Source organism: Staurois parvus, unplaced genomic scaffold, assembly GCF_062004578.1.
Source record: "Staurois parvus isolate SC_StPar_1 unplaced genomic scaffold, SC_StPar_1.0 ptg000929l, whole genome shotgun sequence".
NCBI lineage: Eukaryota > Metazoa > Chordata > Amphibia > Anura > Ranidae > Staurois > Staurois parvus.
The window spans coordinates 2143745-2161273 of record NW_028318725.1 but is presented as its reverse complement, the minus strand read 5'-3'; the positions used below and the strand labels follow the sequence as shown (position 1 = coordinate 2161273).

General features: G+C 42.7%; 1 protein-coding gene across 1 annotated transcript in view; it reads left to right on the top strand.

The window, feature by feature from the left end:
• SPATA6L (spermatogenesis associated 6 like) overlaps positions 1 to 17529 on the top strand; it is a 61944-nt gene that overhangs the window by 21582 nt on the left and 22833 nt on the right. Inside the window, exon 6 of the mRNA XM_089656689.1 lies at positions 16984 to 17108. Within this exon, the coding sequence (XP_089512815.1) occupies positions 16984 to 17108 (125 nt within the window). The remainder of the gene's footprint in view (positions 1 to 16983; positions 17109 to 17529) is intronic.

Below are 17529 nucleotides of genomic sequence, written 5' to 3'. Positions count from 1 at the left end.
GGAAAATCCAGTGCGAACTGCAGAATGAAAGGGTGTTCAGCCAAACGAACCTTCAGCTGCAGTGTGAAGTTAAACATTTAGCAGTGGTATTATTACCACTGCCAAATGTGAAAGCGTTCTTTTGAATGTTAGCACCTGCTGGCTTCCTAAAAATGAGGGATTCATTCCCTAGTTGACATATTCAGCTGTGAGCTGGGGACAAACAGCTGGGATAGTGTATAAAAAAAAAACAGTTTCAAGCCCCCCCCCAGAATTTATGCCATGCCCTTTTAGTTCTGGTATTGATTTTAAGGGGGACCTCATAAAAACCAACATGGGATCCTCCCCGAATTACATAATAGATTTTTCGAGTCTGATATGCATTTTTAGGGAGAACCTCACACAAAAATCAAGAAAAAAAAGAGCATGAGGTCCCCCCTCAAAATCCATACCAGATCCTAATCTGAGGATATGCCTTGGCTGGTCAGGAAAGTTGAGTGATGAATGTGCACACCCCTTCTCCATGAACCATACCAGGCCACATGCCCTCAACATGGGTATGGGCTAGGGGGGACCCCCTGGCAAAGCATCTTGTCCCCATGTTGATGAGGATATGCCTTGTCTGGTCAGGAAATTTGAGTGATGAACATGCACACCCCTTCTCCATGAACCATACCAGGCCATATGCCCTCAACATGGGTATGGGCTAGGGGGGACCCTCTGGCAAAGCATCTTGTCCCCATGATGGTGAGGACAAGGGCCTCTTCCTTACAACATTGGCCAGTGGTTGTGAGAGTCTGGTGGTGGGGAGATTATAAGAATTAGGAAGTACCCTTAAAAATAAGGGAGCTGACAAATACCTCCTGAACGATCAACGAACGATCATAGTACCCTTACTCATTCACAAAAAAAGTCTGGTAAATCAACACACACACACACACACACACACACACACTTTTTGACAAGTCCTTTCATTTAAAACATGACCCACAATGTTATTCCAGCATCAATCATGTTGTTCAGAATGCTTATTTAAACACTTCTGTATGCAAAACTATTTCATTTATTAAATTTTTAGCCCAAGGGCAGAAATTGCTTACGTTAGTTATGATCCCCACATACAGTATACCAGTCTGGACCCAATAATTTCCTCTGCCATTGTTGTAACTATTGAGAAGATGATTTATCTTGCCAGGCATAAGAACCCAGATTTTAGAAGTTCTAAAAGGAGTATTTAAATATGTTGTATGGCCAGCGTTATACTTGCTAAACTGCAATATCTTGCTTCTCTGTTGAATAAGCTCTTCTTTATCATTTGATATTGGCTAGCAAAACATTTACTAGCATGAATACTCATTCTTTTTTCAGGGGGAAATGGGGGCATTCTGTTAACATCCTATTCTCTCCTGGGTTTTCCACCAAAAATGGTTATACAGACTTTTTAAAATAATCTATCATTTCCCTTCATGTCTAGTCAGTGGACTTGCTGGACACTAGGTGGTGCAACAACCCCTTCCATGAGCCGGCTGAGTTTTAGTGTTGGATGTACAATATTAATATACTAAGTGTCTTCATGCAGAGACATTGTCAACAAACTTTTTCTAAAAATAGGTTTAATCAAAAGCTTGTCCTATAATACATCATAAATAATTACTACAATTTTTATTTATAATGATTTATACCCTTTACCTTGCTGGGTGATTGTAGATCCCATGTTAGCAATAGTCATACTTTTTATTTGTTTTGCATTTTTAAACTAGTTCTAAACCCCCAATATTTCCAAATTATATTTTTTTAATATATATGCTACCCTTGAAGTGGCATCCTTTTTAGGCTCCATGCACACTGCAACTGATAAACTCACATTTAGGAGCTTTTCTGCATTTTTTTCCGCAGCCCCTGAACTCTCCCTAATGTTTTCCTATGTGTCCATGTACACATAGTCGTTTACAGTCGTTTACAGGTAGTTGAGTTTACAGTCGTTTTTTTGAACGCACCAAACTTGCGTTCAGGAGTAGATTTTATCAGTGTTTCAAACGCCAAACACGTGTAAACGCGGCTAACCGTGTTTGGAAATTTTTTTTAACTCTTCCATTTCCAGATGCTGCCAGAAAAATGCATGCAAAGCGTTTTCCCAGTGCTCAAATGGACCTGGTACACCATACTTTGAGGTTTCGCATGAAAGAAAATATGTTAGACACTGCTGCAATATTTTCTGCACAGAAATGAGCTGGAACACATCCAAACACCACAAAAAAAAAACAGCTCACAAATACTGCTTTCTGCTTCTGCTCTCTCTATTTCTCTCAAAATGTCTGAAATAGTTAATTTTTTACTGTTTTTCAGTGCATTCTGGGCATTTTGGAAGGTCTCCTGAAGTTATCTTTAAAAAACGCTTCTAAACGCAAACGCTCATAAACGCGGTATGCAAACGCGGCTAAACAGACGTTTTTTAACCTACGTTTTCCAGCAGTCAGTTTCCATCATTCAGAAGTGTTTTCCAAATGTCCCGTGTACATGGAGCCTTAGCAGACAAAATAAAACATGCTGTTTGCACAGATACATTTATAATATATTGTAATACACAACTGTATATGAAAAAACACTTTGCCGTTACAAATAGTAATACAGGGGCTGACCGTGTTGACATCTTCTCCTAAAAAACACTACATCTCTCTCCCTGGCTAATACAGTGACCCTCTATCTTTAGTGCTGTCACAGACACGAAAACGTATACTCTGGAAAGTTAGGGCTTGTTTAGGCTCGTGGTTGGGGGTGTTAAAGTTGTATTTAACGCAAAACCAAAAATGTTATATATTTCTTACAGAACCAATTGAGTACTGTCCATGATACTTTTTTTATTTGCACTAGCATACAATTTTGAGGATAAGCTTTCGGGGTATGACCCCTTCTTCAAGGTCCTGGATCTTGAAGAAGGGGACACTCCCTGAAAGCTTGTCCTCAAAATTGTATGCTAGTGCAAATAAAAAAAGTATCACGGACAGTACTCAATTGGTTCTGTCGCAAGTGCACTAATACGGCTATAATCACCTCAAACATATATTTCTTACCAATTGTTCGGTGTGGTGACTGCATTCATTTTCTTATTTATGCTTTTTCCTTTATTTTTACCTGGTGATCTGGCCAGTAGCACACTTCCTATATTAGTGCCCCCACTCTGGATGAATGAGCACAGAGGGACAGCAGACAGCATCATTGTCATTCTAGGGGAAGGATAGTGTTAGATGTACAGATTTAAATACACTAACAAATTTAAGTCAAATTCCAGCTCACAGTTTATAATTCGTCACAGCAAACTGTTTTTGTTTTTTTGGGGACAATGTTTTTGTATGAATAAATAAAAACATCATTATAAGCACCCCTGTCAGTGTTCAATGGTTTGTATCATCCCTGTAAATTAATACATTTGGAAAAGAGCTTGTTATTTTGTTGGGCAGCACAGTGGCTAAATGGTTAGCCCTTCCGCCCGGCAGTACTAGGGTCGTTGGTTTGAATCCCAACTATGGCACCACTTGCCTGCAGTTTGCATGTTCTCCCTGTGCCTGCGTGGGTTTCCTCTGGGTACTCTGGTTTCCTCCCACACTCCAAAGACATGCTGGTAGGTTAATTGCTTCCTGTCTAAATTGGCCCTAGTATGTGTATGTATGAATGTGAGTTAGGGACCTTAGATTGTACACTCCTTGAGGGTTAGGGACTGATGTGAATGTGCAATATATATGTAAAGCCAGGGGCATATTTACCACAAGGCAAACAAGGCATTTGCCTAGGGTGGCATTTTTCGGGGGGGGGCATTAGCATTTTTTAGGGGGGCAGCACCGCCCCCCAAAAGAAGGGACATACACAGCATGGGGACCAGGTGGGATCTGAGAGAGGCTGCGGGCTGCTTGATGGTGTATGCAGAGCTTGAATCTTGTTCCAGGAGATGTCCGGAGCTGTGAAGGTGAGTGTCTCGCCGGGTGGGGGTGGGGGGGTTGTCAGTGTATGGGGGGCGTTGGTAGTGCAAGGCTCTCTAGGGTGGGGGACTGGGGTGTTGTTGGTCAATGCCAGGCTCTCTTCGTGGGGGAGGGAGGGGTGTTGGTCAGTGACAGGGTCTCTCCACGGGGGAAGGGGGAGTCAATTTTTGTGTTGCCTAGGGCAGCATGAAACCTAAATACACCACCATGTAAAGCGCTGTGTAAATTCACAGCACTATATAAGTATCTGAAATAAATAATAAATAAAAACAACAGACTCACTGCTCAGATCATAAAATGAAAAAAAGAAAGAAATTCTTCAAAAAAAAGAAAATTAAGAAATATTAAGCTGCAGTATAATTAATGTTTGTCTTTGGGTTTAATACTGCTTTAAAAAATGGAGATACTTTTTAGCGCACCCCCAACAAGCTGCAATGATGGCGGACAGGGATGTTCACATGCTGCTGTTGATATGCATTTCTTTGCATCTGCAGTAAAAACTATCAGTCCCCCTTAAAATGAATGGGGACACACCACAAGTGTCCCACAACTGTATGCAACACACGTTTGTGTCATTTTGTGGTTGAGGGCATTTACAGAGTTAAATCAAGCAATGAAGAGGAGTCGTATTGCCTCCTCATCACTTGCCAAACACCACTGAAAAGCGGTCCAAACATGGTTTGCTCTTCAAAGGCGTGGCTGTGTAGACGCAAGTTTAAACTTAGCCGTAGAGTATAGTCAGATCTTTTTACTTCCATACTTTTTCTGGATCATTGACTTAAATTTGGCCAGACAGCTAACTCTGCAGAATAGTAAGCAATGGGGGCCTTCACAAGGTATGAAATGCACAAACAGGATAATTACATCATCAATTTGCAGCAGACAGGAGGAAAGCAATACTCAGTCTCCTCCTTTATTCCTCATTCACTCAGACTGTACATTATAACAAGGTGAGAGGCAGCACATGGGGGCTGATCCTTATAATAGATTTGTACCTACAGCCAAGTACGTAAAGACAACTATACAGGCATGGGGATTGTACCGGCATCTAAGCCAAGGAAGTAGATGCTTACTAAGGATGGTGCAGAACAAAGATGGCTCTGACCCTCTTGGGAGGAAGAAAGATGACAACATTGTAAGTTGGAGTCCAGTTATCTATGTCAGAGGTAAAGTATACATATACATGTCACACTTGCACACTGCTTGGCATGCAAGCCTTTAATATGTAAAAATATTACTGACACTAGGTCTCCTTTAACAAGCAACATTGTGCTTGTTTGCTGGACAGATTTAAATTGCTAAATACTCGAAGCAGATGCTCAGCAAAATGGTTTGAAAGAATTGTAATCAGAAGCATTTAAATCCAAGCCCATTAGTCACTATTCAAAGTAGTGATCTATCAAACAAAAGTGCTGGACAGAAATCTATGCAGAGGGTAAAAGTTGCGGAAAATTCTGAAGTGTAGTTCGTCATTTGCAGATAAGGGTCTATACCATAATCAACTCAATTCTGCTAAGCAACTTTCATAAGGACCCTTGGGAGGCTCTCTTTCAAAAACCTATTGATAACATCCCTCGTCAGACACTTATAACACATATTTTTAGCCACCAAGCAAACTGTTCCCCAGACATAGAAATCCCCATCCCTTAACTACTTGCCCACCGGGCACTTTTACCCCCTTCATGCCCAGGCCAATTGTCAGCTTTCAGTGCTGTTGCATTGTGAATGACAATTGCACGGTCATGCAACATTGTATCCATATAAAATTGTTATCTTTTTTTTTGCGCATATAGAGCTTTCTTTTGGTGGTATTTAATCACCACTGGGTTTTTATTTTTTTGCACGATCAACAAAAAAAGAGCAAAAAATTTAAAAAAAATAACTTTTTCTTTTTTTTATTAGAATATTTTGCAAACAGGTAATTTTTCTTCTTTACTGATGTGCATTGATGAGGCTGCACTGATAGGCAGCACTGATGGGCATTGATAGGCAGCACTGATAAGGTGGCACAGATAGGCTGCACTGATGAGGTGGCACTGGTGGGCATTGATGAGGAGGCACTGATTATACTGCACTGATATTCTGCAATGATGGGCACTGACAGGAGGCACTGATTGGCGGCACTGACTGGCGGCACTGATGGGCGCAACTGCTGGGCAGCACTGATGGGAGGCACTGCTGGGCACTGGTGGGTGGCACTGCTGGGTACTGATGAGTAACACTGCTGGGCAATGGTGGGTGGCACTGCTGGACACTGTTGGGTGGCACTGATGATCAGGGCACTGATCATCAGTGCTCTGATTATCAATGCTCTGATTATCAGTGCAGGTGTCCTATGACATTTGCTGGTTATCTGCAGTACTTTCCTCACACTGTGACAAAAGTGCTGCCGATAACCAGCAACTGTATTTACTTTGTGATCTGCTGTGTCATTGGACCCAGCTGGTCACGTGGTAAGAGGCCACTGTGATTGGCTTTTTACCTAGTCATGTGATCAGCTGTATCCATAGGACACAGCAATCACTGACAGTGCTGGGTGATGCCCTCCCAGAACTGGACAACCACACTGTAGCTGTTATTCGGCTATAGCGTGGTTGTAAAGTGGTTAATTTTCTCAGAATTCAAAAGTCACATAAAAGCTTACTAAGTGTTACTAAACCCATAACAGTAAAATCAGTCTATATATGTAGTAAAACATGCTTGTTATACTCACTGTGGAACCTAAGGGGTTAATCCTCTGCATTGTGTAAAAAGGGTATTTGATCCTGTCTTCTCTGATCTTCCCCTTCCTCTACTGTCCTCAATCCATCTGCTGATACAACAGAGCATTGGGGGCAAGCTGCACATGCTCAGTTTGGTGTGTATTGCTAAAGAGTTTTTTTTTTTTCTTGGGAGAGTGCATGTGATCAGCACATGGCCAATCAGTGCTGTCCAGAGAGAGTGTCAGGGGTCATAGGACAATCAGGGGAGAATGAAAATTCACCCTACAAGCTTTAACCAGTGCTCTGCTGGACAGTGATAGAAGTCACAAGACTGCTATACAGTATATTGCTGATAAGAAAAGGTATTATTTAGCAGTTTATATTTACCAAAATAATTGTATTTTCTTGTTCTGGGTACTGTGGGAGACCAGACATAGTGACTGCAGGGTTCTACATTTAATAAACTTTAAATATGCCCCTTCTTCACAGCAGTCATCTTGCCTTCTTCAACTTTGAAGCTCTAAAGCATGCCCCAAAGCCTTAGTTAACCGCCTCCCGCCCTCCATATAGTCCAATGACGGGTGCAAGGTGGTTCTCTTGTTCTGGGAGGACATCATATGACGTCCTCCCATTCTCACCGTGCATGCGCGGCTCTGGGAGTGCGCAGCGTGGCAATTGGCAGTGCGCTGTGTCCCTTGGACACAGTGGATCACCGATCCATGGAAAGAGCCAAAGATGTCGGCTCAGTCATATGATCAGCCGTGTCCAATCACAGCTGATCGCATATAAACAGGGAAATGCCGGTTATCGGCATTTCTCTCCTCACGAGCTGTCACGCTGACAGCTCGAGAGGAAAGCTGGTAATCGGCATTCCTCAAAGGGTACATGTACACTAATCATCAGGGCACTGATGATTAGTGTGCCCTGATGATCAGTGTAGCCCCAGCAGTGCCACCTGTCAGTGTCCATCAGTGCCAGCTCAGTGCTTATCCATGCCACCTGCCAGTGCCGATCAGTGCCACATATCAGTGCCTACCAGTGCACATCAATGCCACATATCAGTGCCCATCTGAGCTGCCTTTCAGTGTCACCCACCACTGCCAGTCAGTGCTGCCAATCAGTGCCACCTATCAGTGCTACCTATCAGTGCCAGTCAGTGCCAACTATCAGTGCCGCCTATCAGTGTGCATCAGTGCCGCCTATCAGTGTCCATCAGTGTTGCCTATCAGTGTCATATATCAGTGCTGCCTTTCAGTGCCCATCAGTGATGCCTGTCAATGCCCATCAGTGCCACCTACCAGTGCCTCCTCATCAGTGCCCATCAGTGCCACCTATCAGTGCCCATCAGTGCAGCCTATCAGTGCCGATCACTGCAGCCTCATTAGCGCACATCAGTGAAGGAGAAAAATCACTTGTTTACAACATTTTATAACAAAAGTAAGAAAAAACATTTGTTTTTCAAAATGTTCAGTGATTTTTGGTTTGTTTAAGAAAAAATAAAAAACCCAGAGGTGATTAAATACCACCAAAATAAAGCTCTATCTGTCGCCAAAAAATGATAAAAATTTCATATGGGTACAGTGTTGCATGACCGCACAATTGTCATTCAAAGTGTGACAGCGCTGAAAGCTGGAAATTGTCCTGGGCAGGAAGGGGGTATAAGTGCCCGGTAGGCTAGTGGTTAAGCCCTATTCTCTTTTCTATTAAGAGGCCTCCACTAGCCATCCTTGTCAACCTTCCCTTTTTCCTCTTTTACATGCACTTCACTTCTCCCCCTTTTCTTCTCTTCTCCTCTCCTCATCTCCTTTCATCCTCATCTCCTCTCATCTCCTTTCATCCTCATCTCTCTCTTCTTAGCAACTACTCAGAGACGTACCCCTTGTGAATGTTCCTTACGGTTAAAGAATTGTTCTCGTCATTTTAACTTTGCGCTTTCTGTTGCAGTGATCATCCACTGTATATTTCTGGTTATGGTACTTCATCTTTTGATGTCTACATGCATTCCGATTTAATGTAATATGTTTCACCTGGAGCTTCAGGCTTGTTTTTAATAAAATCCTTTGGTAAAAGAAAACTCTGAACTGTAAGATGAAACTGAAGCTAATGATCACAGCGTATGTATGTTACAGCACTAGAGAGATCGTGGATTCTCTACACCATTAGCCCACAATTTTGTCATGGCTAAGCAGACTTTTTAAAAAAAAAAAAACAACTACATATGAAAATGTTTGACAGACTATTCTGCAGTTTCATAGTGATAGGAACTAATCTCAATAAGCTGCTGATTTATGAGCTGTGTTTTGCAAGCTGTGACTTTATTATCAGTACAGTGACATCAGGTGACTTGTAATTTTCCATCAGATAATCCTATATCTGGTAGGCAGTAATGGAGAGATCACCCAGCTTCCAAGGAGTAGTGGGATGTGCATGTGGGGGTGAAGAAAATCTTTACCATGGGTGTGATTTTTGATTGATCAGATATCCTATGTTAAGTTGTTACTTATTTTGGGGGCCAGCTGATCTCACAGCTTGCCGAAAAAGCAACCTTTTCTTTCTGTCAGTGAATTTTTGTTTAATTTCTGATAAACTTATCTGCTGACCTGGGGCCATCTGCACACAGAAGCTATACCAAAGAAGGTATCTCTAACATTCCTTTAGATATGATCACTAGTCAGGCTCACTGTTTACTGTCATGGACTATTTATATATTGCTTGATTATAACAAGTAGCAAATACACACTATTGCAAAGCAACTAGTGATAATAGTAAAGAAAAGTAAACTATAAAAATAATTTACCCCACTTGTCTAACTCTAAACAAAGTGCTGTGGATGACATGTAACTTGACATTCAGCATTTTTGCATGTGCTGTTCATCAAAAAGTCAACTGTCACTGCCGTGTATCAAGTTTAGTCCGACAGCCCATTCACACCAACTGTGGAGCAGGAAACTCACGTTTCCGTGTGCGTTTGCTGCACCGCATGGGAACATGGATGTGCTTTTAATTGGTAAATGAAACCCTAAACACATCTAATAACCATGGGTGCAGTGCAGCCACCAGAACACATGGGGGTAGATTACTAAAACTGGTGCACTCAGAATCTGGTGCAGCTCTGCATGATAGCCAATCAGCTTCTAACGTCAGCTTGTTCAATTAACCACTTGCCTACCAGGCACTTATACCCCCTTCCTTACCAGGCCAATTTTCAGCTTTCAGCGCTGCCGCACTTTGATTGACAATTGCGCGGTCATGCAACATTGTACCCATATGAAATTTTGATCATTTTTTTCTCACAAATAGAGCTTTCTTTTGGTGGTATTTGATCGCCACTGGGCACTTTACTTTTTGCGCTAAAAATAAAAAAAATGTAAAAATTTTGAAAAAAAAAAAGAAGTTTCTTTGTTTCTATTATAAAATTTTTCAAACAGGTATTTTTTCTCCTTCACTGATGTGCGTTGATGAGGCAGCACTGATGGGCACTGATAGGCGGCACTGTTGGGCACTGATAGGCAGCACTAAAGGGCACTGATAGGCAGTACTAATGAGGTGGCACGAATAGGCGGCACTGATAGACAGCACTAATGAGGTGTCACGGATAGGCGGCACTAATATGCAGCACTGATAGGCGGCACTGATAGGTGACAATGATGATGGGTACTGATAGACGGCACTGACTGGCATCACTGCTGGGCACTGACTGGCGGCACTGACTGGCACAACCCCTGGGCACTGACTGGTGGCACTGACTGGCAGCACTGGTGGGCAGCACTGGTGGGTGGGCACAGGTGGGTGGTACTGGTGGGCACAGGTGGGTGGCACTGCTGGGCACAGGTAGGTGGCACTTTTGGGCACAGGTAGTTGGCACTGCAGAGTGGCACAGGTGGGTGCACTGCTGGGCACAGGTGGGTGCACTGCTGGGCACAGGTGGGCGGAGCTAGTGGGTGCACTGCTGGGCACAGGTGGGCGGAACTTGCGGGCGGCACTGCTGGGCACCGATCATCAGGGCACTGATCATCAGTGCCCTGATGATCGGTGCCGATCCCCGCTCTGACAACTGCCGGTTCTCGGCAGTACTTTCCTCACGATCTGACAGCGTGAGGAAAGTGCAGCCGAGAACCGGCACTTGCATTTTCCTCTGATCAGCGTGTCATTGGACACCGCTGATCACGTGGTAAAAGGCCGCTGTGATTGGCCTTTTACCACATCACGTGATCAGCTGTGTCCGTAGGACACAGCGATCACGGAGATCGCCGGGTGCGCGCCCACTGGGGCGCGCAGGAGAGCGCGTTCTGGGAGGACGTCATATGACGTCCACCCAGAACTGGCCGGCCGCAGTGCAGCCATCATTCGGCTATCTGCGGTCGGCTACTAGTTAAGCTTTGGCATAAAAACCTGGAAGCTGATTGGTTTCTATGCAGAGTTGCACCAGATTTTGCACTCTCCAATTTTAGTAAATACCCCAAGGTACAGTAGTACCATGTGGTTTGGTGCAGTGAGTTTTAAAAGTTGTGCCTGCCATACTTTTTGCATGTTACTGCACATTTGTAAGCCTGTTGAAATGAATGGGCTGTCAAAAACAAACACGCCTTGCAGGGTCTGGTGTGAACCATCCATTAATGTTTCTGTAACAATGTATATAAAAATTATTTACTATAAAGTAGCATAAAAAGATACTTTTAAATACTTTAAATTTTCAACCATCTATTGCTGCTGTACATTTCATAAAATGCACGTATGAGATATTATTTAACTCAGGAAAACGTGTATATTTCATTTTTTTTTGCTACATTTCTGGAGTTGCTCTAGTTTTGCAGAAGCGGTATTGGGAAATATTAGGATATTGTATATGTTCTTATTTTCACAGTTTCTTCTTGTTTTAAAGAGCAATTCTAGGTAACAATTGAAACCTTTTAGTGAAATGTTAGTGTTCTCCAGCAAACACACCTGTGTCAGAAATGCTACTAAAACTATGACCAGGTACAAAAAAAAAAAAAGTTTGTTAAATTTACCAGTGGTCCTTGTACACATAGAATATGTCCCCATTAAAGGAAAAGTTCACCTTTACATAAAAAATAATACATGCACATTGTTTTGTTGGTAAACAAAATGTGAATTTATAATTTTTTTGTGTTAGGAGCCTATAAAGAATTGCACTAGCGATCAGCAGATCGCTGATGCCATGTAGATCTCCTGCAAACTGTCAATGTATCTGCTTGCTCGTACATCCCGTACATTTCTGACAGGAAGAATCTATGAACTACCACAGCGCTCACAGTGCCATGGTAGTTCATTGAGGACTACAAGCCGACAGCCACTAAGGCTGTTGGGACCTGTAGTCAATTCATTCACAGAGGAGCCCCGCACAGGCCTTGCTGTTTTTGAAAAGTGACAGCCAGTACAGGGATGTTCTCCCCGTACTTCTGTCATAGGGAGAGGGGAACAGCGGGTGGCAGCTACAGGATCAGGAACATGTTACATATTCCACCCTAAAACAGGTGGAACATGAAGCATGTTCCCAAACGTGTACTTATCCTTTAAAGGTATTTTAGGCTTTAAATGTTTTTGTTGTTTTAACTAGGTATTAGTGTAATTCTTTTGCCTATGCTGTTTGCAGCTGGAGAAGTGCGCTTTCATTTGCAAAAACACTAGCTAGTACCTGGCTTGTGTAGTTGTTAGCTTGTTTTTATGAATGAAAGCACTTTTCTGCAGCTGCAGTCATTCACAACACAAGCTGACAGTTTCCACTCACTTTGAGCCCTAATTAGATTGTGTGATAGAGGAGGGGGGTAGACCTGGATTCTGTGTAAATTAAACAGGAGATATGAAGAGACAGCACTGCGCAGCAGAATGATGTTCTGTCTGACAGCTTGGGGGGAAGAGTTTCTCTGACTGCCATGCCCCCTCTCCTTCTGAGCTGTCACTCAGAACTCCATCGCCTCTAAATCAGTGTTATTGGATAGCTAGACAGGTGCGTGGGACTACCTTTCTGATTCAGCAACAGTTTAAGAAGAGGCCAGGTGTGTTATGCACAGGATCCTCTGGGGGATTTAACAAACTTCTTTTTCTTTTAGTTCTTTAAAGCGGAACTTCCCCACTTCCAAAATGGGAAGTTCCATTTTTCTGCCTCCTCCCCCCCTCCTCTAACACCTTGGACACATTTATTTTATTTTGGGGCACGGGTATCTAGTTTTGACAGGTACCGACTCCCACTTCCGCTACGCGGTCTGAGCAGAAGTTCAGTCCACCCCCCTCTTTTTCCATTGCTTTCCGGAACATTTGCTGTTGGATCATTCCTTGTGCGCAGCTCAGCTCATGAGAGCGCAGAAGGAAGACAGATGTGGAGGTACTAGGACTCACAACCGAGGACCAGTGAAGAAACTGGCCAGGTGAGGACAGCGCTGGATCCCTGGACAGGTAAGTTTCCTTATATTAGAAGTCACTAGCTACAGTATTTGTAGCTGCTGATTTTTAATTTTTTGGGGGGCCATTGAAGAAGGCCTCTTTCTGACAAGCGGCCGGTTGGATCCTAAAAACAGACAGCTGAGTCGCAGATGTACTAACCCCCCTGCCACCCACTTCTACTGTAAAAAAACAGCTGTTCACATGCTGATGCTGCAGCATTTTTGACTCGGGTGCAGAGCTTGACACATATATGTGCTGTCTTTTCTAAACATTCGATACCCCCTTTTGTTGTATCACTGGTCGGATTCAAACATCCAAGGCACTGCTGAATCTGATTACTAGCTTCAATCCGCATACAACAGTAATCGATATACCAGGTTTCCAGTGGTGTGTTATTTTTATATAACAGGTTTTTATATAGTGCCAACAGCTTGCACTGCAATTTACATACTATACATCCACATTAGTCCCTGCTCTTAAGGAGCTTACAGTAAAAGGTCCCCCTCTACATGCATACCTGCTAATTAGCCTACCAGCATGTCAAAGACACAGGGGGTACATCAGGGGAGGACTGACCATTTAGAAACTCGGTCACTGCCCGAGGGCTCGGGGTCAGTAGGGGGCCCCATGAGATGCCCCTGGTACCTTTTTCATAGGCTTTTTTAAGTTTGGGCAAGGACACAGGGGCCCCATAATCCCCTATTGCCCGTGGGCCCCATGAGTTGTTAGTCCGCCCCTGAGGTACATGCAAACTCCATGCAGGAACTGTCCTGCCCAGGATTAGAAGGTTAGCAAAAAAAGATTTCCAGATCACAAGAATACCAGCAAAGGGGAGTGTAGTGGACTGTTAAAATACAGCAATTTCTGGAGGAAAAAGCCTGAGCAGATAGCTTGTGCTGTCTATATACATTTCAAAGCTTCATTATCAGTTTTTAGTGGAATCAAAAATGTAAATAGTAAAAGTATTCAAATCTGCTGCCAAATTACACATATCTACAAGTACTGTTAACTGTTGCTAAGAGCACAGTGGTTTAAATAACAGCTCACTTTTCTCAGTGGAAACATAAAAGGTTGTGGGAGATAAATTATGCTAAGTGGTTCAGTTCTCATGAACAAGTTTAATTCTGTAGAAATGACATTGTATAAGCTTGTTCTGTTCTTTGCCAGCTTGACCTCAATAAGCACTTTCATTCAGAGGATATAACAGTAGCCTACAATTTTCCTGATACAGTACATACAGTCATTCTAATATATGTGCTGTCATTTCTATTGTTATCCTACAGCCATACAGTTTCAGAACTTCAGACAAAAATAACAAGATAAAAATGAATAGTCTGTTAAAAGAAATAATTAAAATCAGCTTTTGTCTATATTGACCTTCAGTCCAGAGCTGCCCCTTGCAATACTTCTTTTCCACAACTAGATGTCCTCAGTCTAATGTCCAGCATCATTCAATACACTTCCTCTGAGCCCCCCGAAGACTATCACTGTCAAGAGCAGAGAAGCACCATGCTCCTTGTCAGCACATGAACTTGTATTGCTCTTTCCTTGCTGTACTGGGACTGCAAGATGGCAATACTAGGTCATAGTCATTCAATTAAAAAAAAGGAAAATTCAAGAGTAACAGAGCTGCCTTAATGTGTGTATTTTATGTCAGCCTAGAGTTTAGCTTGAAAGATGAACTCTTGGTAAAAATCTATATTCACAGATAAAATACGTATAGTATATGGAAGCCATTTTACTCTCCACAATATTTGTACTTTTGTACATTCAGTCCTGAGATTTACACAGACATGCCACACAGCACAGCAAGGTAGACAACACCATTTTCTCTGTTACAGTTACAGACTATAGGAGGAATACAGTGCTGATTTTTCTCCACCTCCAGCCTGCTGATTGGGCAATGAAGAAACATCAGTAGAATAATGAGATCATGTCTCTACTTACTCTGTTTTCTCCTGGTATTAGTATATTATTTGCAGCACATTTGCATGAAATGCATCTGATTGGCTCCCAGTCTTTCACCCCCCCCCCCCAGTGTGAGTTCTGCAGTTTTGGGGATTGCAAGAGGCTGACATAGAGTTACATACAGGTACCAGCTTATACTAAATGCATTTAAAAAGTATATTTAATGATTAATTAATTACAGAGCTGCATTATTGTGTGGCTTTTTATCTGCCTCAAGCTCAGTTTTGGGTTTAGCCTAGGTGTTGGCCAGGGTTATAGTGTAGGAGGATGATGGGGGACCTTCCTCCATATTGCCCATTAACTCGTTGGGCACCAAGTCTGGGTCACATAAGACGACTACCCCTGGGGTGGGTTCTTCTGGGCTACATTAGGCATCTAGAGCAGGATCACTTTCAGTACACATGGGGTACCTTTACTTTATGTTGTTTTCACCAATGCCCTGGGACAAGGCTAAGGATATCATTGGGGAATACTTGACCTTAATGCGGGCTTCTACTATTAGAGATTAACGTGCACCATGTACACTTGCATCATAATAGTTTTCCAGTTAGCTCCTGAGTTCCGTCTAAATGTACATCTTCCCATTGTAGACTTGCAATTAGGAGGGACATGCTGAGCCTTGTCCACAACCACCAGTCTAGCGTTTTCCATTACCATTCCCCATTAGCGGAATGGACTTCACCTTGCACCTTGCATTCACTCCACATGCATTTAACCTTGCTCCTGATCCTCTGTACAGGATGAGACCTGTGCAATGCATATCTGTTCCCATTGCTGTGGGAGACAGGCCGCTGGTGGAAGGAATGGTAACACCATCTCCCTCACTGCTAGAGGCTGGTCCACCTATAACAGTTACATGCTAACGACAGGCTTCCCAACTTCCATTACCTTAGGTAACCACTGACTTCACACTGTGTAAACTCTTGCAAAGCTGTCTTCATACTGCAATGTGTTCCATAACCCAAACCTTAGACCATAGAAGTCGGTTACTTACTTTACACCCTTTCAAATAACGTCAGGCCAGGCGGGAACAAAGTTTCAAAGCTTTACTTGGAAAAGTTCAAAATAAACATCTCAAAGTCCAACAGGCAAAACAGTATTATTTCTACATCCCTGCTCCTGACTCAGGCTATGTGCTGCCCCATCATACCTGCAAAAGGTCCATGTGCTAAAAGGTCCATAAGTGGAATTTACCAGCAGCTGGTGGCTTCTGGGGCGAACCCCGGGTTCAGAGGACCTTCTACATTATGGCAGCAGCAGACGACATACTTGTACTACTCACAGGTGCAGCTTCCCGATGTTACCTCTTTCTCTGTTCTTCTCTCCTCTCCCCTATCAGGGGCTCTCAGGCCCGAAGCTCTCTCTTCTGTACCACTGTACCTCTTTTATATCAAAGGATCATTGGATCGGACCTAGAGATAACCCTTACCCTCCTGTCCTAACTAGCACATCCTTCATCCTGCTTACATAGGTCTTGCTTTATTTTTTATCAAAAAAGCACTGCATATACCCTTTATGATTACATTTTATTTACTAGACTTTCTATCTCAATTTAACATTCCCTTCTAATGGGGTAAAGCCGTATTTTATTGGAACATGTGAAAGAATAGACTCAGCTTTTTGTGTTTGTAGTTTAGAGCAATCCACATATTTTAACATAAAGCAATGTTAACTGTCTTGGTGGGATGGATAAAAATTGATGAAAAGGTAGATATACTTAATTTTCCCATTGCTTTGGGTTGTCTCTGCTTTGACACCTAACCAAGAGCCTAGGCATTTGATCATGTGATCTCAGCTAAAGATCTCAGCAGAGATCATGTTACCAAGTGCCTAAACCTTTGGCCACCTTATATCAACATTTCTGTTTAAAGACAAATGCGATTACTTTATTATTTTTATGCAGTATGATATTTCCTTTTGCTTTACTTGTGGATAATGTGTTCTATACCTTGCTACAGGTGAAGAGATTTTAGCCACATACAAGCAGAACCATCGAGACTTTCTATTTCCTGAACCAAAACTGACTCCTCCATATCCAGGAGTGGACAGGGAGGTCCTAATGAAAACTCGCTGTGGCTTCAAAGTGAGTACCTTTTGTCCTTAAAATGCATGTATGGTAAGTAATCGCTTCCAAAACTCCCCTTCAGTAAATACATATTATAAAATTTGTCTGCGACAAGAGCTGTGGTAAGCCACCACTTACTGTGGACTACCTTTTTGAAAAACAAATAAAAGCTTTGAGAAAGTGGCTAAGATTTCTTTATGGTAGATTTTTGAGATGGGGATATTCTAAATTACTTTTAAATAGTGCCCAGCAGTGCCCATCAGTGCTGCCACTCAGTGCCCATGAATGCTGCCATACAGTGCCGCCTGTTAATGCCCTTCAGTGCTACCTATTTGTGCACTTCAGTGCTGCCTATTAGTGCCCATCAGTGCTGCCTATCAGTGCCCATTATTACTACCTATCAGTGCCACATATCAGTGCAGCCTCATCAGTGCCTGCC